This window comes from Arabidopsis lyrata, assembly GCF_000004255.2.
Source record: "Arabidopsis lyrata subsp. lyrata unplaced genomic scaffold ARALYscaffold_9, whole genome shotgun sequence".
NCBI lineage: Eukaryota > Viridiplantae > Streptophyta > Magnoliopsida > Brassicales > Brassicaceae > Arabidopsis > Arabidopsis lyrata.
In genome coordinates, this window is record NW_003302547.1 from 1,087,352 (window position 1) to 1,110,698 (window position 23,347).

Here is a 23,347-nt window from a genome sequence, read left to right on the forward strand (position 1 = left end):
ATGTTTTCTAACTTCTTCACTTATTTTGAACTCGTAATGGGCTTCAGCCCCTTTTTATTTATGGAAACATTTGCAATTTTCCTTACTCTTCAAATATTCTCGGAGATGCATCTTTTAATGCAAGATCGGTTTAAGGGCATAAATCTCTCCGCGAATCACTCCATTCCTAGGATAGAATCCGCAGCTTACTTAGGAATATGACATTCCTATAAATTATAGTCTCAACTTCTCTTTTCTCCTCACCACTCTTTTTCATTTTAGCAGGTATGGAGTTTAACCTTCGATGTTCAGAATCTATGCCCGACTTCTCCAGGATTGGAATGACAAACGAAGATGCTCCAAATGAGCCAAATAGGCGGCCTCTTCCACCTCGCGGCTTCTTCAGATCCCAGATCCGAGCTCCATGTGCTTTGATCTGGGATCTCCCAATCAGAGACCAAGGAACAGCGATGGCATTCATAGAGGAACATCGGAAGCTTACGTTGGAAAAGAGGAGACTCCGGAAGAGGATTAACCGGATGCAACGCAGGCTTACTACGGTATCAAGAGATCTTCACGTCCTTGAATCTCACCCTGGAGAATGGATCGAGCTTGGAATCTCTGACTTCGCTCGAATTCCGGACTGCATGATGCCAATCCTCGACCTTGCTGGTCAAGGAGTTGAAGTGTTCTGCTCATCAACAAGATCTCCATAACCCGAAGTGTACGATGAGGGACATTCCATCTTTTTTGTTTTAATAAACGCTCTATTTCCAATCTCTTGTATGTTCGCATAGCCGAACCTTTATTTGCTTCACTTGTTCGCAAAGTCGAACCTTTCCCTTTAATACGGAGATAAAACAAATTTTTTATTAATAGCTGAACTCGTTTTCGAGCTGCCTACGTACCCATTTCGGGATCAAGCCACACCGTAGTTCATGTCCATATAAAATGCGTGTAGCTTTAAACATAAAATTTCTTTAGGTTGATCACATTCCAAGGTCGCTTGACTGGCATGTCTTCTAAGTCTTTCAGCCTATAAACACCGTTTCGAACCACTTCGGTAACAATGTAAGGTCCTTCTCAATTAATACCGAGTTTACCGGCGCCTTCTTCTTTTTTATTGTCAAAAACGCGCCTTAACACATAATCTCCCACGAAGAACGGCCTACTTTTGACTTTAGAGTTGTAATATCGGGCTGCTGCCTGCTGGTAATTCTGGATCCGAATCAAAGCTTGATCACGCCTTTCATTTATGGTATCTAGTGAATCATTAAGCATTGCTGAATTTTCTTCCTCATTTAATGGTGCTTCTGTTCGGCGAAGTCCGGGCACGTTGAGTTCAGCTAGTACTACTGCCTCCATGCCATAAACCAAAGAGAATGGAGTTTCTCCGGTAGGTCGCCTAAGGGTTGTACGATAGGCCCATAGGACGGGTTGGAGTTCTTCATACCATCCTCCCTTTAGATGATTTAAGCGTTTCTTGAGACTGCTCAATATCGTCTTGTTCGCGGCTTCAGCTTGACCGTTTCTTTGCGGATATCGTGGTGTAGAATAACTGACTTTGATTCCCCAGTTCGCACAAAAAGCATCAAAATCTTGTGAAATGAATTGTGGCCCGTTATCAGTGACTATTTCGTACGGAACTCCATGTCGACATATAATATTCTTCCAAATGAAAGTCTTCACCGCCGAATCCTTGATGCCAACATATGCCTCAGCTTCAATCCATTTCGAAAAGTAGTCCGTCAAGACCAAAAGGTATTGTACACCTCGAGTTGATCTGTACAATGGTCCAATGATGTCCATTGACCACCTCATAAACGGGTACGGGGCGGAGATAGAAGAGAATAACTCCGAAGGTTGATGGATCAATGGTGCATGGAGTTGGCAGCGCTTACATCTTTGGGCAAATTTAACACAATCCGTGATCATAGTGGGCCAATAGTATCCCATTCTTTTAACTTTAAAAGCCATAGCTCTTCCTGATGAATGACTCCCACATAATCCTTCATGTACTTCGCTCATGACGATTTTGACTTTGGGCCCAAAAATGCATAATAGGTAAGGGTCACTGACACCTCGTCTATATAATGCATCATTTGATAGACAAAATTTCGCGCTAACGATTTTCATTTTTCTGGCCTGCTACTTATTCTTTGGGAGCTCGCCTGTCATGATGTAGCGCTTTATTGGCTCCCTCCAGTCAACCCCCCAGTTTTTAGCCGGAATTTGGTCGACCTTGTGAAATTCTCGTGGCTCTGGTTCGGGATGCTTGTTTGGTTCAAGAATATCCTCCTCGATTAATGGCTCAGTCTCTAGTACTGTTTCTGGAATCGCATCTTTTGCTAAGACGACGGGTTCCTTGTTAGACGTGTTTGATCCTTTTGATTTCCTCCGTTTGTTGGGTGGCGGTTCGACCTCTGGTTCGCCACGGTCACGTGCCGCTTCTCGAGATCTTGTAACGACGAGGGTTTCCTTGTTGTCTTGAATGCTTCGCTCCGAAATGAATTTCACTGGAATAACTCTTTTTAACTCAGGATCTGATGTTGACGCCAACGCGGCAAGTGCGTCCGCAGTCGTATTCTCTCCCCGAGGTATGCGAATTAATTCGAATTTCGAGAAATTTTTAGATAGATCCTTCACCACTTCGAGGTATGCTTCCATTCTTGAGTCCTTGGCCTCGTAGTCTCCATTAAACTGGTTAACCACTAATTGCGAATCGCAATAAGCGACTATTTCCTTAGCTCCAACTCCTTGTGCCAATCGAAGTCCGGCAATTAGGGCTTTGTATTCTGCCTCATTGTTGGAAGCATTAAATAATAATCGGAATCATTGTTCTAGAATTTCCGATGTTGGAGATTCCAACTTGATTCCTACTCCGGATCCTTGCTTTAATGAAGACCCATCTACATGTAATTTCCAAGTTTGGTTCTCCGATTGCTCTATCGTTCCAGGTATTGGTAGCTCGGTTAGGAAATCTGCTATATCTTGAGCTTTCATACTGATCCGGCTTTTGAATTCTATGTAGTACTCGCTCAATTCCACCGCCCATTTCGCCAAACGTCCGGACTGACTTGGACTATGAAGTATTGTTCGGAGTGGCTGGTTGGTTAATACTTCAACCGAATGGGATTGAAAATATGGGCGCAGCTTCCGAGCAGAGGTCACCACCGCCAGTGCGAGTTTTTCCATCATTGTATATCTGGTTTCCGGATCCGTCATTGATTTACTTACGTAGTAAATCGGCTTCTGTTCCCCGTGGTCTTCCCGAACCAGGATTCCACTAACCGCATGGTTTGAAACCGATACGTACAAATAAAGCTTTTCATCCACTTCTGGTTTGGACAATATAGGTGGAGTGGTTAAGTATGCCTTAAGCTGCCCAAAAGCTTCTTCACATTTCTCATCCCAAAGGAATCCTTTGTTTCCTTTTAGAATTTGATAGAAAGGCAATGACTTATCTGTTGATTCGAGATAAAACGATTCAAAGCCGCAATCCGCCCAGTCAACCGTTGTACTTCCTTGAAGTTTCTTGGAGATGGCATATTTAGGAATGCGTTAATTTGATTTGGATTGGCCTCAATCCCTCTTTCTGTCACAATATAGCCAAGAAATTCTCCGGATGGGACTCCGAATGTGCACTTTGCCGGGTTCAGCTTCATTTGATATTTATTGAGAATATCAAAACATTCCTCTAAATGCTTAACGTGATCTTCTTTTCTTAACGATTCAACCAACATATCATCTATGTAGACTTCCATTGTCTTCCCGAGATGATTGTGGAACATTTTGTTAACCAACCGTTGATAAGTTGCTCCTGCATTTTTCAAACCAAAAGGCATTACCTTGTAACAATAGATACCTCTATCAGTGATAAATGACGTTTTTTCTTAGTCTTCGGGGTTCATCGTTGTTTGATTATAACCCGAGAAGGCGTCCATGAATGTTAACAGCTCGTTCCCAGCGGTGGACTCTACAAGTCGATCTATATGTGGGAGCGGGAAACTGTCTTTGGGACATGCTTTATTGAGGTCTGTGAAGTCGATGCAAACCCTATCTTTTCCATTCTTCTTTTTGACAACGACAGTGTTTGCTACCCATTCCGGGTATTGCACTTTTCTTATGGACCTTATCTTCAAAAGTTTATCCACTTCGTCATTTACTATTTTTGCTCGCTCCACTCCGAGCTTTCTTCTTTTTTGTTTCACCGGCTTGAAGCTCGTATCCACGTTTAGTTCATGACAAATTATACTTGGATCTATGCCAGGCATGTCCGTCGCTGACCACGCAAACGATGTTTTGTTTTTCCTCAAGAGTTCGATCAAAGCTTCTTTTATTTGGCCAGTCAAAGTTGCCCCAATTCGAATTTTCCGGTCCGGTTTGTCTTCTTCCAACACCACTTCGATTACTACATCATCTTTTTTCTGTCCGCTAGGAAATTTTGATCTTAGTCCCTCTTTTGCGGGCTTCGTTAATTGCTATTGAATCTTCATACGTTGGCTAGCTAGATAACACGTCCATGAAGCTTCTTGTTCTCCCCGAATTGTTTCCACTCCACTTGATGTTGGAAATTTGATACATTGATGATATGTAGAGGGGACTGCTTTCATTTGATAAATCCAGGGAGTTCCGAGGATGATGTTGTAAGCCGCGGGCTTATCAAAGACAACAAAATCCACGATCTTTGACACCCGTTTGGCAATGACTGGTAGCTTGATGGTTCCGAGGGACATGGCTGATTCACTTGTGAATGCCACTAACGGAGATGGAGGCCCTATTATGTCTGCCCGACTAATTCCCATTCTTTCTAAAGTACTTAAAAAGATTAGATCGACCGAACTGCCCGTATCGATAAGAATCCTTGATACTTCGAAGTTAGCAACATCCAGGGTAATGACTAATGCATCATCATGAGGTCTTTCGAGGTGCCGCGTTTCTTCTTCGTCAAATGATATTGATGCACCTTGAAAATCGACTTCTTCACTCAAACTTGCTTTGAGTAAAATATTTCGCCTATGTTTTTTGATGGAACTTATCGAATCTCGACAAAATTTGGAACCTCCTAGAATAACATTGATCTTACCCTTCGAACTCCTTGGTTCTTCCTCGTTGGTTAACCTTGGTCTTTTGGAATTTTGATATTTGGAGCTTTCCTTTGCTCCGTGGTATTCCCTCACAAAATCTTTTATATCGAATTTGGAAAGATCTTCACTAGCCCAAAATTCCGTGAGGTGCTTTTTAAGGACACTACAATCCTTGGTTAAATGTCCGGTTACTTTATGAATGTCGCAATATAAACTTTCATCACGGACCCAAGTGTTTGACCTTCCTTTCCTTTGGAATTGCTTTCCGATGGTACTGTTGAAGGGTTGCGACCCAAATTTCCTTGGTCCTTTGCTCTCCCTAGGCTCGAACTTCTTGGTAGGGACGGTAATTGCCGGCTTTTCTTGCTTATTTCTTTTGGCATAATTTTCTTTTTCGTCCTCTTCTTCCATCCAGTTATTTGCGCGGAAGAGCGCATCCTGAATTGTGTCTGGTTTATGAAGTATTAAATCTTCTTTAAATCTTGAATCATGTCGCAATCCTTTTCGTAAGGCAGATAAAGCTGATTGTTGTGAGATTCTTGGGAGCTTTGACAGCACTCCTTTGAACTTGGTGATGAAAACTCGAAGTGACTCATTTGATCCTTGTGATAGGTTCCAAAGATCGACATCCAAAACGCTTTTATCCATAAGGATGGAATATTGCTTTAAGAACACAGCTGATAGCTCGTTGAAATTGCTGATCAAACCCGGCTCTAATTGGGTGAACCACATTAGAGCTTGGCCGCATAGATTTTCCGAAAAGAGCTTGCAGTAACCTGCGTCCTCATCAGCTTCATCCAATTCGACTCTTCCAGCAGCGATCAGAAAAGCTGCGAGATAGCTCTTTGGATCCTTCAATCCACTGTAAGGGTCCAACTTGAGCTTCCGGGAATCTTTGATTCTCAAACTTGCAATTCGCGAGATGAAAGGTGTTTGTCTAGCTTCTTCAATGACTCGATTGATGTCTGGCTCCGAACTTGTAGCTTGATGGAACTTTGACTTCATTTCTTTCAGTTCCTGGCTAACCTTCCTCATAGTCTCGAACTGGTCGAGGTTTTCCTGCTCGTATTGATCTGTAAGTTGAACTTCATCTTCGAGCTGTGTATCTCCCTCCAATGGCTGAACTACATTATTAGTAGCACCAGGAGTTGTTTGTTCGCTTGTTTCATTTCGCGCAACGGAATTTGGCGAGTTGAATATCCTCCTTCGGATTCCCACAGGATTTCCTACACTTAAAGAGCAAACACGAGTTTGTATAGTACTGACGTTTTGACTAAGTGATACCTGGGATGTTTGTAACGTGTCGACGGCCTTTTCCACATTTGAGAACTTCTGCGACATTTCCGACATAGTTTGTTGCATGGCTTTGAGAGTTTCGGCCAATGACAGTTCAACTGCGTCTCCTCCGGACATTGCTGCTTATCTCAGAAATGTAGTAAAGAAAAATCTGACCACTCAAGAATCCTCTGTCCCCACAGACGGCGCCAAAATATGGATGTCGGATTCACACAATCAAGTATTTTACTAAGTAGGAAAGATTACTCTTGAGGGACAAAAAATAAGAATGTAAAAAGCTTATGAATTGCTACAAAAATTGCTATAGTATTTCTTGCTCGAGAAAAAGATCCCCTTTACATGGCCATTGGCCCCTTTATTTATACATAGAAAAACGACATTTAAAATGGCTAATTAAGTACAATTATTCTCTCTTAAATGTGTCCGTTTTGATTTTTGACTTTAATGCTTAACGTTTGAATTTGAGTTGACTCCAATCTTCATGGGCCTCGCCTTTTGGCCCAAATGTCCTTGAACCGACTTAACCGTGACTTTGATGTCGGGCTCATATCGAAGTGCAATCACTTCGAATTCCTCTTGTGGTGATAAACACTTCGACTGTTCCTTTGGATCACGGATCCAATGGGCTTTATCCTTTATGGGCCAATATTTTGACTACGTGGCAATCTTTGGTTAGTCTCGAACTTTTGGTGCGGGATCCGACACCAACACCGCGTTGGCATCAACATCAGATCCTGAGTTGAAAAGAGTTATTCCAGTGGAATGCATTTCGGAGCGAAGCACTTAAGAAAACAAAGAAACCCTCGCCGTTACAAGATCTCGAGCAGCGGCACGTGACCGTGGCGAACCAGAGGTCGAACCTCCACCCATCAAACGGAGGAAATCAACGGGATCAAACACATCTAGCAAGGAACCCGTTGTTTTAGCAGAAGATGCGATTCCAGAAACAGTATTAGAGACCGAGCCATTAATCGAGGAGGATACTCTTGAACCAAACAAGCATCCCGAACCAGAGCCACGAGTATTTCACAGGGTCGACCAAATTCCGGCTAAAGACTGGTGGGCTGACTGGAGGGAGCCAATAAAGCGCTACATCATGACAGACGAGCTCCCAAAGAATAAGTGGCAGGCCAGAAATTTTGTCTATCAAAGGACGCATTATATAGACGAGGTGTTAGTGACCCTTACCTATTATGCATTTTTGGGCCCGAAGTCGAAATCGTTATAAGCGAAGTGCATGAGGGATTATGTGGAAGTCATTCATCAGGAAGGGCTATGGCTTTTAAAGTTAAAAGAATGGGATACTATTGGCCCACTATGATTACAGATTGTGTTAAGTTCGCCCAAAGATGTAAGCGCTGCCAACTCCATGCACCATTGATCCATCAACCTTCGGAATTATTCTCCTCCATTTCCGCCCCATACCCGTTTATGAGGTGGTCAATGGACATCATTGGACCATTACATAGATCAACTCGAGGTGTAAAATACCTTTTGGTTTTGACGGACTGCTCTTTGAAATGGATTGAACCTGAGGCGTATGTTGGTATCAAGGACTCGGCGGTGAAGACTTTCATTTGGAAATACATTATATGTCGACATGGAGTTCCGTATGAAATAGTCACTGATAACGGACCACAATTCATTTCACACGAGTTCGATGCCTTTTGTGCGGACTGGGGAATCAAAGTCAGTTATTCTACTCCACGATATCCGCAAGGAAAAGGTCAAGCTGAAGCCGCGAACAAGACGATATTGAGCAATCTCAAGAAACGCTTAAATCATCTAAAGGGAGGATGGTATGAGGAACTCCAACCCGTCCTATGGGCCTATCGTACAACCCCTAGGCGACCTACCGGAGAAACTCCATTCTCTTTGGTTTATGGCATGGAGGCAGTAGTACCGGCTGAACTCAACGTGCCCGGACTTCGCCGAACAGAAGCACCATTAAATGAGGAAGAAAATTCAGCAATGCTTAATGATTCACTAGATACCATAAATGAAAGGCGTGATCAGGCTTTGATTCGGATTCAGAATTACCAGCAGGCAGCAGCCCGATATTACAATTCTAAAGTTAAAAGTAGGTCGTTCTTCGTGGGAGATTATGTGTTAAGGCGCGTCTTTGACAATAAAAAAAGAAGAAGGTGCCTGTAAACTCGGTATTAATTGGGAAGGACCTTACATTGTTACCGAAGTGGTTCGGAATGGTGTTTATAGGCTGAAAGACTTAGAAGGCAGGCAAGTCAAGCGACCTTGGAATGTGATCAACCTAAAGAAGTTTTATGTTTAAAGCTACATGCATTTTTTATGTACATGAACTACGGTGTGGCTTGATCCCGAAATGGGTACGTAGGCAGCTCGGAAACGAGTTCAGCTATTAATAAAAATTTGTTTTATTTCTTTATTAAAGGAAAAGGTTCGACTGAGCGAACAAGTGAAGCAAATAAAGGTTCGGCTATGCGAACATACAGGAGATTGGAAATAGAGCGTTTATTCAAACAAATAAGACGGAATGTCCCTCATCGTACACTTCGGATTAGGGAAATCTTGTTGACGAGCAAAAGACTTCAACTCCTTGACCAGTAAGATCGAGGATTGGCATCATGCAGTCCGGAATTCGAGCGAAGTCAGAGATTCCAAGCTCGATCCATTCTCCGGGGTTAGAGCCAAGGATGTGAAGATCTCTTGATACCTTAGTAAGCCTGCGTTGCATCCGGTTAATCCTCTTCTGGAGTCTCCTCTTTTCTAATGTAAGCTTCCGATGTTGAAGCGCAAGTGCCTCTATGAATGCCGTCGCTGTTCCTTGGTCTCTGATTGGGAGATCCCTGATCAAAGCGCACGGAGCTCGGATCTGAGACCTGAAGGAGCCGCGAGGTGAAAGAGGCTGCCTGTTTGGCTCATTCGAAACATCTTCGTTTATCATTCCGATCCTGGAGAAGTCGGGCATGGATTCTGAACATCGAAGGTTGAACTCCATACCTGCTAAAATGAAAAAGAGTGGTGAAGAGTAAAGGGAAATTGAGACCATAATTTATAAGAACGTCGTATCCCTTGGAGTGATTCGCGGAGAGATTTATGCTTTTAAACCAACCCTGCATTAAAAGACGTATCTCCGAGAATATTTTGAAGAATAAGGAAAAATGCAAATGTTCCCATAAATAAAAAAAAAAAGGGGCCAAAGCCCATTACGAGTTCAAAATGGGAGCAGAGTTAGGGAACATTAAAGGAAGAGGCTCAGGAACAGGCTCCTTCATCGCCGGTTTAATTTCCGAAGTGGACGCCTTGTTCTTGGCATCCACTTCGGGCCGATCCCGAACGCGTTTCTGACAGGTGCTGGCATCCTCCTCGTCTTCTTCTTCGCTATCAGATGGAGCGGTATAGACCGGGGCGTTCACGGGCCCCAGAACTCCCTTAGCACGGAGATACATCCGGAGCATCTTCGGGATCTCAGCAACAGAATCAAAGTTCCGCCATTCCCATTGAAAGGGGTCACTTTCCAGAGCTCTTATCTTCCTCTCCACACGAGCGATGCAAGCCTCTAGTGTTTGTCTTTTGAGACCTAGCCGCTGCCTCTCGTCACACAAGCAACGGTGCTTGTCAACGACCTAGAATAAAGATAAGTACGTAAAAAGAAGAAAGCGAAAAAGTTTTGATCGGAGGAGATAAGTATTAAACCTTATCCAGGAAATCACAAGCCTCTTTCTTTTCCTTCGAAGGGAAGTGAAACACGGCGTGCAGGAAGAGAATACCTGTCGGCTCGAATCCATCGCCGGACAGAAAAAGCGGGCTGCCAGGATCAATGGGGACTACGTTTTCGTTTTCCATTGATATGGTGCTTATCGAATGAATTATGAAGTTTCTTGAGGAGAGATCAAAGGTAAACAATCTCCTATTTATAATAGGAATAGGGTTTGTCTTGGAAACGAAAAATCATTAATGGTGGCGTGCCCTAGTAACTTAAACCATTTTTGGAAATCGAGAAAAGGCAGTTATCGCCTTAAAGGCGAGCCGCTTTTCCTACTTTCAAGAAATGAGAAGGGAAAAAGCAACCGTCGCATTAACTACAAAAGTTGGAAATTTGATACATTGATGATATGTAGAGGGGACTGCTTTCATTTGATAAATCCAGGAAGTTCCGAGGATGATGTTGTAAGCCGCGGGCTTATCGAAGACAACAAAATCCACGATCTTTGACCCCCGTTTGGCAATGACTGGTAGCTTGATGGTTCCGAGGGACATGGCTGATTCACTTGTGAATGCCACTAACGGAGATGGAGGCCCTATTATGTCTGCCCGACTAATTCCCATTCTTTCTAAAGTACTTAAAAAGATTAGATCGACCGAACTGCCCGTATCGATAAGAATCCTTGATACTTCGAAGTTAGCAACATCCAGGGTAATGACTAATGCATCATCATGAGGTCTTTCGAGGTGCCGCGTTTCTTCTTCGTCAAATGATATTGATGCACCTTAAAAATCGACTTCTTCACTCAAACTTGCTTTGAGTAAAACATTTCGCCTATGTTTTTTGATGGAACTTATCGAATCTCGACAAAATTTGGAACCTCCTAGAATAACATTGGTCTTACCCTTCGAACTCCTTGGTTCTTCCTCGTTGGTTAACCTTGGTCTTTTGGAATTTTGATCTTTGGAGCTTTCCTTTGATCCGTGGTATTCCCTCACAAAATCTTTTATATCGAATTTGGAAAGATCTCCACTAGCCCAAAGTTCCGCGAGGTGCTTTTTAAGGACACTACAATCCTTGGTTAAATGTCCGGTTACTTTATGAATGTCGCAATATAAACTTTCATCACGGACCCAAGTGTTTGACCTTCCTTTCCTTTGGAATTGCTTTCCGACGGTACTGTTGAAGGGTTGCGACCCAAATTTCCTTGGTCCTTTGCTCTCCCTAGGCTCGAACTTCTTGGTAAGGATGGTAATTGCCGGCTTTTCTTGCGTATTTCTTTTGGCAAAATTTTCTTTTTCGTCCTCTACTTCCATCCAGTTATTTACGCGGAAGAGCGCATCCTGAATTGTGTCTGGTTTATGAAGTATTAAATCTTCTTTAAATCTTGAATCATGTCGCAACCCTTTTCGTAAGGCAGATAAAGCTGATTGTTGTGAGATTCTTGGGAGCTTTAACAGCACTCCTTTGACCTTGGTGATGAAAACTCGAAGTGACTCATTTGATCCTTGTGATAGGTTCCAAAGATCGGCATACGAAACGCTTTTATCCATAAGGATGGAATATTGCTTTAAGAACACAGCTGATAGCTCGTTGAAATTGCTGATCAAACCCGGCTCTAATTGGGTGAACCACATTAGAGCTTGGCCGCATAGATTTTCCGAAAAGAGCTTGCAGTAACCTGCGTCCTCATCAGCTTCATCCAATTCGACTCTTCCAGCAGCGATCAGAAAAGCTGCGAGATAGCTCTTTGGATCCTTCAATCCGCTGTAAGGGTCCAACTTGAGCTTCCGGGAATCTTTGATTCTCAAACTTGAAATTCGCGAGATGAAAGGTGTTCGTCTAGCTTCTTCAATGACTCGATTGATGTCTGGCACCGAACTTGTAGCTTGATGGAACTTTGACTTCATTTCTTTCAGTTCCTGGCTAACCTTCCTCAGAGTCTCGAACTGGTCGAGGTTTTCCTGCTCGTATTGATCTGTAAGTTGAACTTCATCTTCGAGCTGTATATCTCCCTCCAATGGCTGAACTACATTATTAGTAGCACCAGGAGTTGTTTGTTCGCTGGTTTCATTTCGCGCAACGGAATTTGGCGAGTTGAATATCCTCCTTCGGATTCCCACAGGATTTCCTGCACTTAAAGAGCGAACACGAGTTTGTATATTACTGACGTTTTGACTAAGTGATACCTGGGATGTTTGTAACGTGTCGACAGCCTTTTCCACATTCGAGAACTTCTGCGACATTTCCGACATAGTTTGTTGCATGGCTTTGAGGGTTTCGGCCAATGACAGTTCAACTGCGTCTCCTCCGGACATTGCTACTTATCTCGGAAATGTAGTAAAGAAAAATCTGACCACTCAAGAATCCTCTGTCCCCACAGACGGCGCCAAAATGTGGATGTCGGATTCACACAATCAAGTATTTTACTAAGTAGGAAAGATTACTCTTGAGGGACAAAAAATAAGAATGTAAAAAGCTTATGAATTGCTACAAAAATTACTATAGTATTTCTTGCTCGAGAAAAAGATCCCTTTTACATGGCCATTGGCCCCTTTATTTATACATAGAAAAACGACATTTAAAATGGCTAATTAAGTACAATTATTCTCTCTTAAATGTGTCTGTTTTGATCTTTGACTTTAATGTTTAACGTCTGAATTTGAGTTGACTCCGATCTTCATGGGCCTCGCCTTTTGGCCCAAATGTCCTTGAACCGACTTAACCGTGACTTTGATGTCGGGCTCATATCGAAGTGCAATCACTTCGAATTCCTCTTGTGGTGATAAACACTTCGACTGTTCCTTTGGCTCACGGATCCAATGGGCTTTATCCTTTATGCGCCAATATTTTGACTACGTGGCAATCTTTGGTTAGTCTCGAACTTTTGGTGCGGGATCCGACACCAACACCGCGTTGGCATCAACATCAGATCCTGAGTTGAAAAGAGTTATTCCAGTGGAATGCATTTCGGAGCGAAGCATTCAAGACAACAAAGAAACCCTCGTCGTTACAAGATCTCGAGTAGCGGCACGTGACCGTGGCGAACCAGAGGTCGAACCTCCACCCATCAAACGGAGGAAATCAACGGGATCAAACACATCTCGCAAGGAACCCGTTGTTTTAGCAGAAGATGCGATTCCAGAAACAGTATTAGAGACCGAGCCATTAATCGAGGAGGATACTCTTGAACCAAACAAGCATCCCGAACCAGAGCCACGAGTATTTCACAGGGTCGACCAAATTCCGGCTAAAGACTGGTGGGCTGACTGGAGGGAGCCAATAAAGCGCTACATCATGACAGACGAGCTCCCAAAGAATAAGTGGCAGGCCAGGAATTTTGTCTATCAAAGGACGCATTATATAGACGAGGTGTTAGTGACCCTTACCTATTATGCATTTTTGGGCCCGAAGTCGAAATCGTTATAAGCGAAGTGCATGAGGGATTATGTGGAAGTCATTCATCAGGAAGGACTATGGCTTTTAAAGTTAAAAGAATGGGATACTATTGGCCCACTATGATTACGGATTGTGTTAAGTTCGCCCAAAGATGTAAGCGCTGCCAACTCCATGCACCATTGATCCATCAACCTTCGGAATTATTCTCCTCCATTTCCGCCCCATACCCGTTTATGAGGTGGTCAATGGACATCATTGGACCATTACACAGATCAACTCGAGGTGTAAAATACCTTTTGGTTTTGACGGACTACTTTTTGAAATGGATTGAAGCTGAGGCGTTTGTTGGTATCAAGGACTCGACGGTGAAGACTTTCATTTGGAAAAACATTATATGTCGACATGGAGTTCTGTACAAAATAGTCACTGATAACGGACCACAATTCATTTCACACGAGTTCGATGCCTTTTGTGCGGATTAGGGAATCAAAGTCAGTTATTCTACTCCACGATATCCGCAAGGAAAAGATCAAGCTGAAGCCGCGAACAAGACGATATTGAGCAATCTCAAGAAACGCTTAAATCAACTAAAGGGAGGATGGTATGAGGAACTCCAACCCGTCCTATGGGCCTATCGTACAACCCCTAGGCGACCTACCGGAGAAACTCCATTCTCTTTGGTTTATGGCATGGAGGCAGTAGTACCGGCTGAACTCAACGTGCCCGGACTACGCCGAACAGAAGCACCATTAAATGAGGAAGAAAATTCAGCAATGCTTAATGTTTCACTAGATACCATAAATGAAAGGCGTGATAAGGCTTTGATTCGGATTCAAAATTACCAGCAGGCAGCAGCCCGATATTACAACTCTAAAGTTAAAGTAGGCCGTTCTTCGTGGGAGATTATGTGTTAAGGCGCGTCTTTGACAATAAAAAAGAAGAAGGTGCTTGTAAATTCGGTATTTATTGGGAAGGACCTTACATTGTTACCGAAGTGGTTCGGAATGGTGTTTATAGGCTGAAAGACTTAGAAGACAGGCCAGTCAAGCGACCTTGGAATGTGATCAACCTAAAGATGTTTTATGTTTAAAGCTACATGCATTTTTTATGTACATGAACTACGGTGTGGCTTGATCCCGAAATGGGTACGTAGGCAGCTCGGAAACGAGTTCAACTATTAATAAAAATTTGTTTTATTTCTTTATTAAAGGAAAAGGTTCGACTGAGCGAACAAGTGAAGCAAATAAAGGTTCGGCTATGCGAACATACAGGAGATTGGAAATAGAGCGTTTATTCAAACAAATAAGACGGAATGTCCCTCATCGTACACTTCGGATTAGGGAAATCTTGTTGACGAGCAAAACACTTCAACTCCTTGACCAGTAAGATCGAGGATTGGCATCATGCAGTCTGGAATTCGAGCGAAGTCAAAGATTCCAAGCTCGATCCATTCTCCGGGGTGAGAGCCTGCGTTGCATCCGGTTAATCCTCTTCCGGAGTCTCCTCTTTTCCAATGTAAGCTTCCGATGTTGAAGCGCAAGTGCCTCTATGAATGCCATCGCTGTTCCTTGGTCTCTGATTGGGAGATCCCTGATCAAAGCGCACGGAGCTCGGATCTGAGACCTGAAGGAGCCGCGAGGTGAAAGAGGCTGCCTGTTTGGCTCATTCGAAACATCTTCGTTTATCATTCCGATCCTGGAGAAGTCGGGCATGGATTCTGAACATCGAAGGTTGAACTCCATACCTGCTAAAATGAAAAAGAGTGGTGAAGAGTAAAGGGAAATTGAGACCATAATTTATAAGAACGTCGTATCCCTTGGAGTGATTCGCGGAGAGATTTATGATTTTAAACCAACCCTGCATTAAAAGACGTATCTCCGAGAATATTTTGAAGAATAAGGAAAAATGCAAATGTTCCCATAAAAAAAAAAAAAGGGGCCAAAGACCATTACGAGTTCAAAATGGGAGAAGAGTTAGGGAACATTTAAGGAAGAGGCTCAGAAACAGGCTCCTTCATCGCTGGTTTAATTTCCGAAGTGGACGCCTTGTTCTTAGCATCCACTTCGGGCCGATCCCGAACGCGTTTCCGACGGGTGCTAGCATCCTCCTCGTCTTCTTCTTCGCTATCAGATGGAACGGTATAGACCGGGGCGTTCACGGGCCCCGGAACTCCCTTAGCATGGAGATACATCCGGAGCATCTTCGGGATCTCAGCAACAGAATCAAAGTTCCGCCATTCCCATTGAAAGGGGTCACTTTCCAGAGCTCTTATCTTCCTCTCCACACGAGCGATGCGAGCCTCTAGTGTTTGTCTTTTGAGACCTAGCCGCTGCCTCTCGTCACACAAGCAACGGTGCTTGTCAACGACCTAGAATAAAGATAAGTAAGTAAAAAGAAGAAAGCGGAAAGTTTTGATCGGAGGAGATAAGTACTAAACCTTATCCAAGAAATCACAAGCCTCTTTCTTTTCCTTCGAAGGGAAGTGAAACACGGCGTGCGGGAAGAGAACACCTGTCGGCTCGAATCCATCGCCAGATATAAAAAGCGGGCTGCCGGGATCAATGGGGACTACGTTTTCGTTTTCCATTGATATGGTGCTTATCGAATGAATTATGAAGTTTCTTGAGGAGAGATCAAAGGTAAACAATCTCCTATTTATAATAGGAATAGGGTTTATCTTGGAAACGAAAAATCATTAATGGTGGCGTGCCCTAGTAACTTAAACCATTTTTGGAAATCGAGAAAAGGCAGTTATCGCCTTAAAGGCGAGCCGCTTTTCCTACTTTCAAGAAATGAGAAGGGAAAAAGCAACCGTCGCATTAACTACAAAAGTTTTTAAGGCCCAGGCCCAACAAATTTACCGAGTTGACTAAACCCGAAATGGGAAACTCGCATTAAGCCGAGCTCAGTTCTCGCATTCTAAAGAAAAAGGTCTGATCAGCCTAAAAAATCTCGAAGGCATAACCACAAGGCCACAAAAGGTTAAACGCGGACTTTGCAAACCCGCACACAGTTTTAACCAAACCCTCTTGGGATCATGACCTAAAAAGGTTTAAAAGCCTCCTCAGGCAAATATCTTGTTTAAAAAAAAAAAACACTTGTGAAGGCCACTAATGGAGATGGAGGCCCTATTATGTCTGCCCGACTAATTCCCATTCTTTCTAAAGTACTTAAAAAGATTAGATCGACCGAACTGCCCGTATCGATAAGAATTCTTGATACTTCGAAGTTGGCAACGTCCAGGGTAATGACTAATGCATCATCATGAGGTCTCTTGAGGTGCCGCGTTTCTTCTTCGTCAAATGATATTGATGCACCTTGAAAATCGACTTCTTCACTCAAACTTGCTTTGAGTAAAACATTTCGCCTATGTGTTTTGATGGAACTTATCGAATCTTGGCAAAATTTAGAACCTCCTAGAATCACATTGATCTTACCCTTCGAACTCCTTGGCTCTTCCTCATTGGATAACTTTGGTCTTTTAGAATTTTGATCTTTGGAGTTATCCTTTGATTTGTGGTATTCCTTTACGAAATCTTTTATATCGAATTTGGAAAGATCCCCACTGGCCCAAAGCTCCGCGAGATGCCTCTTAAGGACACTACAATCACGGACCCAAGTGTTTGACCTTCCTTTCCCTTGGAATTGCTTTCCGACAGTACCGTTGAAGGGTTGAGACCCAAATTTTCTTGGTCCTTTGCTCTCCCTAGACTCGAACTTCTTGATAGGGACGGTGATTGCTGGCTTCTCTTGTTTATTTCTTTTGGCGAAATTTTCTTTTTCGTCTTCTACTTCCATCCAGTTGTTTGCGCGGAAGAGTGCGTCCTGAATTGTGTCTGGTTTATGAACTATTAAATCCTCTTTAAACCTTGAATCATGTCGCAATCCTTTTCGTAGGGCAGATAAAGCTGATTGCTGCGAGATTCTTGGGATTTTTGACAGCACTCCTTTGAACTTGGTGATGAAAACTCGAAGTGACTCATTTGATCCTTGTGATAGGTTCCAAAGATCGGCATCCGAAACACTTTTGTCCATACGGATGGAATATTGTTTTAAGAACACGGCTGATAGTTCGTCGAAATTGCTGATCGAACCCGGCTCTAATTGGGTGAACCACATTAGAGCTTGGCCACATAGATTTTCCGAAAAGAGCTTACAGTACCCTGCATCCTCATCAGCTTCATCCAATTCGACTCTTCCGGCAGCTATCAGGAAAGCTGCGAGATAGCTTTTTGGATCCTCCAATCCGTTGTAAGGGTCCAACTTGAGCTTCCGAGAATCTTTGATTCTTAAACTTGCGATTCGCGGAACAAAAGGTGTTCGCCTAGCTTCTTCAATGACTCGATTGATATCCGGCTCCGAACTCGTAGCCTGATGGAACTTTGACTTCATTTCTTTTAGTTCCTGGCTAACCTTCCTCATAGTCTCGAACTGGTCGAGGTTTTCCTGCTCGTATTGATCTGCAAGTTGAACTTCATCTTCGAGCTGTGTCTCTCCCTCCAATGGCTAAACTACACTATTAGTAGCACCAGGAGTTGTTTGTCCGCTTGTTTCATTTCGCACAACGGAACTTGGCGAGTTGAATATCCTTCTTCGGATTCCCACAGGGTTTCCTGCACTTAAAGAGCGAACACGAGTTTGTATTGTACTGACGTTTTGACTAAGAGATACCTGGGATATTTGTAACATGTCGACAGCCTTTTCCACATTCGAGAACTTCTGCGATATTTCCGACATGGTTTGTTGCATGGCTTTAAGGGTTTCGGCCAATGATAATTCAGCAGCGTCTCCTCCGGACATTGTTGCTTATCTCGGAAATGTAGTAAAGAAAAATCTGACCACTCAAGAATCCTCGATCCCCACAGGCGGCGCCAAAATGTGGAAGTCGGATTCACACACTCAAGTATTTTTATTAAATAGGAAAGATTACTCTTGAAGGACAAAAAATAAATGTGTAAAAAAAAACTTATGGATTGCTACAAAAATTGCTATATTATTTCTTCTTCTTCGAGAGAGACTCCCCTTACATGGCCATTTGCCCTTTTATTTATACATAGAAAAATATCAATTAAATGGCTAATTAAGTACAATTATTCTCTCTTAAATGCGTCCGTTTTGATCTTTGACTTTAATGCTTAACGCTCGAATTTGAGTTGATTCCGATCTTCATGGGCTTCGGCAATCGGCCCAAATATCCTTAAACCGACTTAACTGTGACTCCGACTCCGGACTTATGTCGAGGTGCAGTCACTTCGGACTCACTTCGTGGTGATAACCACTTTGACTGTCCCTCCGACTCACAGATCTAATGGGCTTTATCCTTCGTGGGCCGTTACCTTGATTACGCGGCAATCTTTGGTTGGTCCCGAACTACTGGTGCGGGATCCGACACCAACATCTGAGAGCGATTTGATCTGAGGAACAAGAGCAGGCCTTGTCTTCGGAGAGTCATCTCGAGACTCAGAACTTTCCTTCTGAGAAGCTGCACCCAGGTTCATCTTCTCGCCACTATGTTGAGAAGAAGAAGACATATCGACAGGACGAGGAGGACCCATTGCTTTAGTAGGAGGGGACGATCGAGGAGAACGGTCAGTCCGGGCCCTTGACTTCTCTCTTCGCGGAGAAGAACCACTGCGGGATGACCTGTCCCTCTTTTTGCGAATTAAATCCTTAAGCGTTTCGTTGCTAAAGTCATCTCCGGAAGAACGAGGAGAGTCATGGTTAGGAGATTGGGGCCTCTGGGGTGGACGGTCGTCGTGACGTTCACGTCGAGGTGTCAATCTGAAAACGGCGACGAATCTGGCTCCTTCGGTGCTACCGTCGTCAACCAACAAGGTTTTGCTATAATCTTTTTTGTCAATGGCGGTCGCAAGGAACGCCTTGTTCTCATCACAAGCCTCAGCCATCAGCTTGGAGATCATTTTTCGCTGGGCAGTAAGAGCCCGAGCTGACATTCCCTGGGTTGAGGGAGGAGGCGGAAGACGATGAAGTTGATTGGGAGGGCTCATCCTGAGTTTGCGATTGGCTTCTATGAACCGTTCGAGAGTGAAAGAATTCCAAAGGGTTTCCCCTTCGAGGATTATCTTGAAGAATTCTTCAGTTGGTAGAGTCGGAGCGACGAAAGCTGCGAAGTGAAAATAACAAGTTTAATCAATAGGAATAATAAAACAAATTGGAGGAATGTATGCGACCTAATTTCTACCAGGTTTCGCGGACCACTTCGATGGGAGTAAATCTGATAGACTTCCAATCGAAGCAGGGGTTTTCTTAATCAGGAACCAAGGGTGATGCCAATTTCATCCTTGTTTGGAAGATGTGAAATGACGTTCCTGTTAGCATTAGGGTATGCTGAGAAATACCCTGTCTTCTTCGATGAATTTCTCACGCTTAGAAGCTCATTCAGCTCGGGGACACCTATAATGTATCCGGCTTCCGCCACTACTGTTATAATTCTGAGTATGGTTCGGAGGAGATTGGGGGTTAATTGAGGAAGAGCGATCTCGAGAACCGCCAAGTACTGAACTAGGGCTTCCAGAAGTGGGAAGGTTAGTCCGCAACCCTTGAAATAAATCTCGTACACACTGAAGTAACCATCGCGATGGTTCTCTGGGGATTCTGTGGGGTCAGCTATTTGTGCTTCCGCCATAATTTCCGGCGGAATCCGGCAAAGCTCTCTCAACCGCTCGAGGGATTGAAGAGTACAAGTGGATCTATAGTGCGGACCAGCAATATCATCAGGGCGAGTGCACTCGTCATTACTAGAGCGCCTATCGTCGAATGACGGAGATTCGGGTCTTTCAGAATCAGAAGTCATTGGGGAAAATGAAAGGTTCAAGATACGACGAGGAGAAATTTGGCGAAGGAAAAGAAGAGAGAAGTTTCAAGTAAAGCGCAAATTTAAAAGTAAAAGTAAAAATGATGATGAAAGAAGTTACCTCACGCAAGCTAGGTGATAATGATGAAATCGCCTCGGGAATCGTGGGGGAAGTGGAGAAGTTTTTTCGCTTTAATAGTAAAAATTAATATACGGTCATAATGGCGCCAGATGTCACGCGGCCAAATATGGGTAACGCCGAAATCAAAGGACAGACGGGATCTTGGCGGGAAATCAGAAGATTCCTCAAAACGCAATCTTTGGTCATTAAAGCATTAAAGTCCTCCGAATTGGAATAGCACTTCGAAAGACTTGGGGGACTAATTGTTGGTGTCGGATCCCGCACCAGTAGTTCGGGACCAACCAAAGATTGCCGCGTAATCAAGGTAACGGCCCACGAAGGATAAAGCCCATTAGATCCGTGAGTCGGAGTGACAGTCGAAGTGGTTATCACCACGAAGTGAGTCCGAAGTGACTGCACCTCAACATAAGTCCGGAGTCGAAGTCACAGTTAAGTCGGTTTAAGAATATTTGGGCCGATTTGAAAGACCCCGATCCGGACTGCCTAAGTCCGGAGAGGTTCTCTCCGACCAAATCATTAAGTGATCCGATCCTTAGTCAAATTTTAGGGCCATTTCCTTAAGACAATCCGATTTACGATATTCTGAGATTCATTACTTAGAGTCAATATGCGATAATAGAGTAAACAAAGAATCGGATACTTTATTAGATACTTAAAAGGATTCGATACAACTTATGAGTTTGCATATAAGCTATTACAAGTCATATAATCGATCCTATTCTACCCGATTCATCACCACCCATCTTCCCGGCCTTGAGTCTCTCACGCCTAAGCCAAGTCCTTCCCACGATCACCATCCTTTCCTGAAAGTCAAAGAGGCATAAGTATCCGTTTTACTTATTATATGCAAGTCCATGCAATGCTCTCTAGGCCCTTTAACCACCCGGAACGAAGAACAGATCGGAGAGTGGAAGTATGCGCATCAGTTCGGCCGATTCACGGTAGATCTTCACAGATCCGCCGATCCTCCGCCGAGCCGCATCCCCATTTCAACCGATCCGCCATTCGAACCAAGTTTATGCATGATATGAATGATTCCCCGATACTACAATATCACCCTAATCATTCCGGACTTCTTCTAAGTCATCGGAACAATCCCTAGGCTAGATCGTACGTATCAAATCTCCTTAGGTTCGGACACAAAGTCTAGAACCGTCTCACCTTCGATCGCACCGATCGTAACTCTCTCTTAAGTGTTTTCTCTGAAAATGTTCTCCGAGAGTTTCTGTATTTTTCCCTAAGTTTTTCCGTGTCTGAAATCGTCCCAAACGCCTTGTATTTATAGAGTTTCGTTCAGAAACCGTTTCTCTAACCGTTCTCTAGAAGGCGCCCATTCGGTCCATAACCGCCCGTTGGTAACCGTCATCCGTAACCGCCCAACCGTCCAACCGTCGGACAGTTACCCAAGCTTAGCTGAGCTACCCGGCAGCTGGTCGAGCTAGCTGAGCTACCCGACAGTTACCCGAGCTTAGCTAAGCTACCCGGAAGTACTTGGAGCTTAGTTGAGCTATACGGGAGCTGGTTTGGCTACTTAACGTTCATTATTCTCTTTATCCGAGCTGATGGGCAGCTCCAATCTAGACTTGTCCGAGTTTCTCCTCCTTTTCTCGGACCAAGTCTCATCCGACGATCCTATTGAGGATCGCGGGCGTTACAAGTCTCCCCCCCTTGAATTGGATTCGTCCCCGAATCCGACTCAAGTTGATCTTTACCCATCTGCGAATAACTTCAAAGTTAGTTACGGTAAGTCATAGTAATTCGCAAGAGAGTAAGAAACAACTACCGAGAGGACTCATAAGCCGATGAGTGGTGATTCCCAAAACCCGCACTAATGGTCCTAGAACCAAGCATGCTCTGATACCAACTTGAAAGACCCCGATCCGGACTGCCTAAGTCCGGAGAGGTTCTCTCCGACCAAATCATTAAGTGATCCGATCCTTAGTCAAATTTTAGGGCCATTTCCTTAAGACAGTCCGATTTACGATATTCTGAGATTCATTACTTAGAGTCAATATGCGATAATAGAGTAAACAAAGAATCGGATACTTTATTAGATACTTAAAAGGATTCGATACAACTTATGAGTTTGCATATAAGCTATTACAAGTCATATAATCGATCCTATTCTACCCGATTCATCACCACCCATCTTCCCGGCCTTGAGTCTCTCACGCCTAAGCCAAGTCCTTCCCACGATCACCATCCTTTCCTGAAAGTCAAAGAGGCATAAGTATCCGTTTTACTTATTATATGCAAGTCCATGCAATGCTCTCTAGGCCCTTTAACCACCCGGAACGAAGAACAGATCGGAGAGTGGAAGTATGCGCATCAGTTCGGCCGATTCACGGTAGATCTTCACAGATCCGCCGATCCTCCGCCGAGCCGCATCCCCATTTCAACCGATCCGCCATTCGAACCAAGTTTATGCATGATATGAATGATTCCCCGATACTACAATATCACCCTAATCGTTCCGGACTTCTTCTAAGTCATCGGAACAATCCCTAGGCTAGATCGTACGTATCAAATCTCCTTAGGTTCGGACACAAAGTCTAGAACCGTCTCACCTTCGATCGCACCGATCGTAACTCTCTCTTAAGTGTTTTCTCTCAAAATGTTCTCCGAGAGTTTCTGTATTTTTCCCTAAGTTTTTCCGTGTCTGAAATCGTCCCAAACGCCTTGTATTTATAGAGTTTCGTTCAGAAACCGTTTCTCTAACCGTTCTCTAGAAGGCGCCCATTCGGTCCATAACCGCCCGTTGGTAACCGTCATCCGTAACCGCCCAACCGTCCAACCGTCGGACAGTTACCCAAGCTTAGCTGAGCTACCCGGCAGCTGGTCGAGCTAGCTGAGCTACCCGACAGTTACCCGAGCTTAGCTAAGCTACCCGGAAGTACTTCGAGCTTAGTTGAGCTATACGGGAGCTGGTTTGGCTACTTAACGTT

The 23,347-nt window shown here is 43.8% G+C and overlaps 2 protein-coding genes across 3 annotated transcripts; both read right to left on the reverse strand.

Moving 5' to 3' along the window:
- Nucleotides 1–9,543: 9,543 nt before the first annotated feature.
- Nucleotides 9,544–10,366, reverse strand: LOC110226961. The gene is made up of 2 exons (XM_021020005.1): nt 10,038–10,366; nt 9,544–9,967 (listed from the first exon to the last, which is right to left on the reverse strand). The coding sequence occupies exons 1-2, from the start codon at nt 10,185–10,187 to the stop codon at nt 9,548–9,550; spliced, it is 570 nt and encodes a 189-aa protein (XP_020875664.1). The 5' UTR covers nt 10,188–10,366; the 3' UTR covers nt 9,544–9,547.
- A 5,064-nt stretch (nt 10,367–15,430) lies between these two features.
- On the reverse strand, nt 15,431–16,092 carry LOC110226971. Of its 2 annotated transcripts, XM_021020075.1 has the most exons (3): nt 15,884–16,092; nt 15,760–15,814; nt 15,431–15,519 (listed from the first exon to the last, which is right to left on the reverse strand). In XM_021020075.1, the coding sequence occupies exons 1-3, from the start codon at nt 16,031–16,033 to the stop codon at nt 15,431–15,433; spliced, it is 294 nt and encodes a 97-aa protein (XP_020875734.1). In that variant the 5' UTR covers nt 16,034–16,092. The 2 variants fall into 2 exon arrangements, with proteins under 2 accessions (XP_020875734.1, XP_020875730.1); XM_021020071.1 differs by having other exon boundaries at nt 15,431–15,814.
- Nucleotides 16,093–23,347: the final 7,255 nt, after the last annotated feature.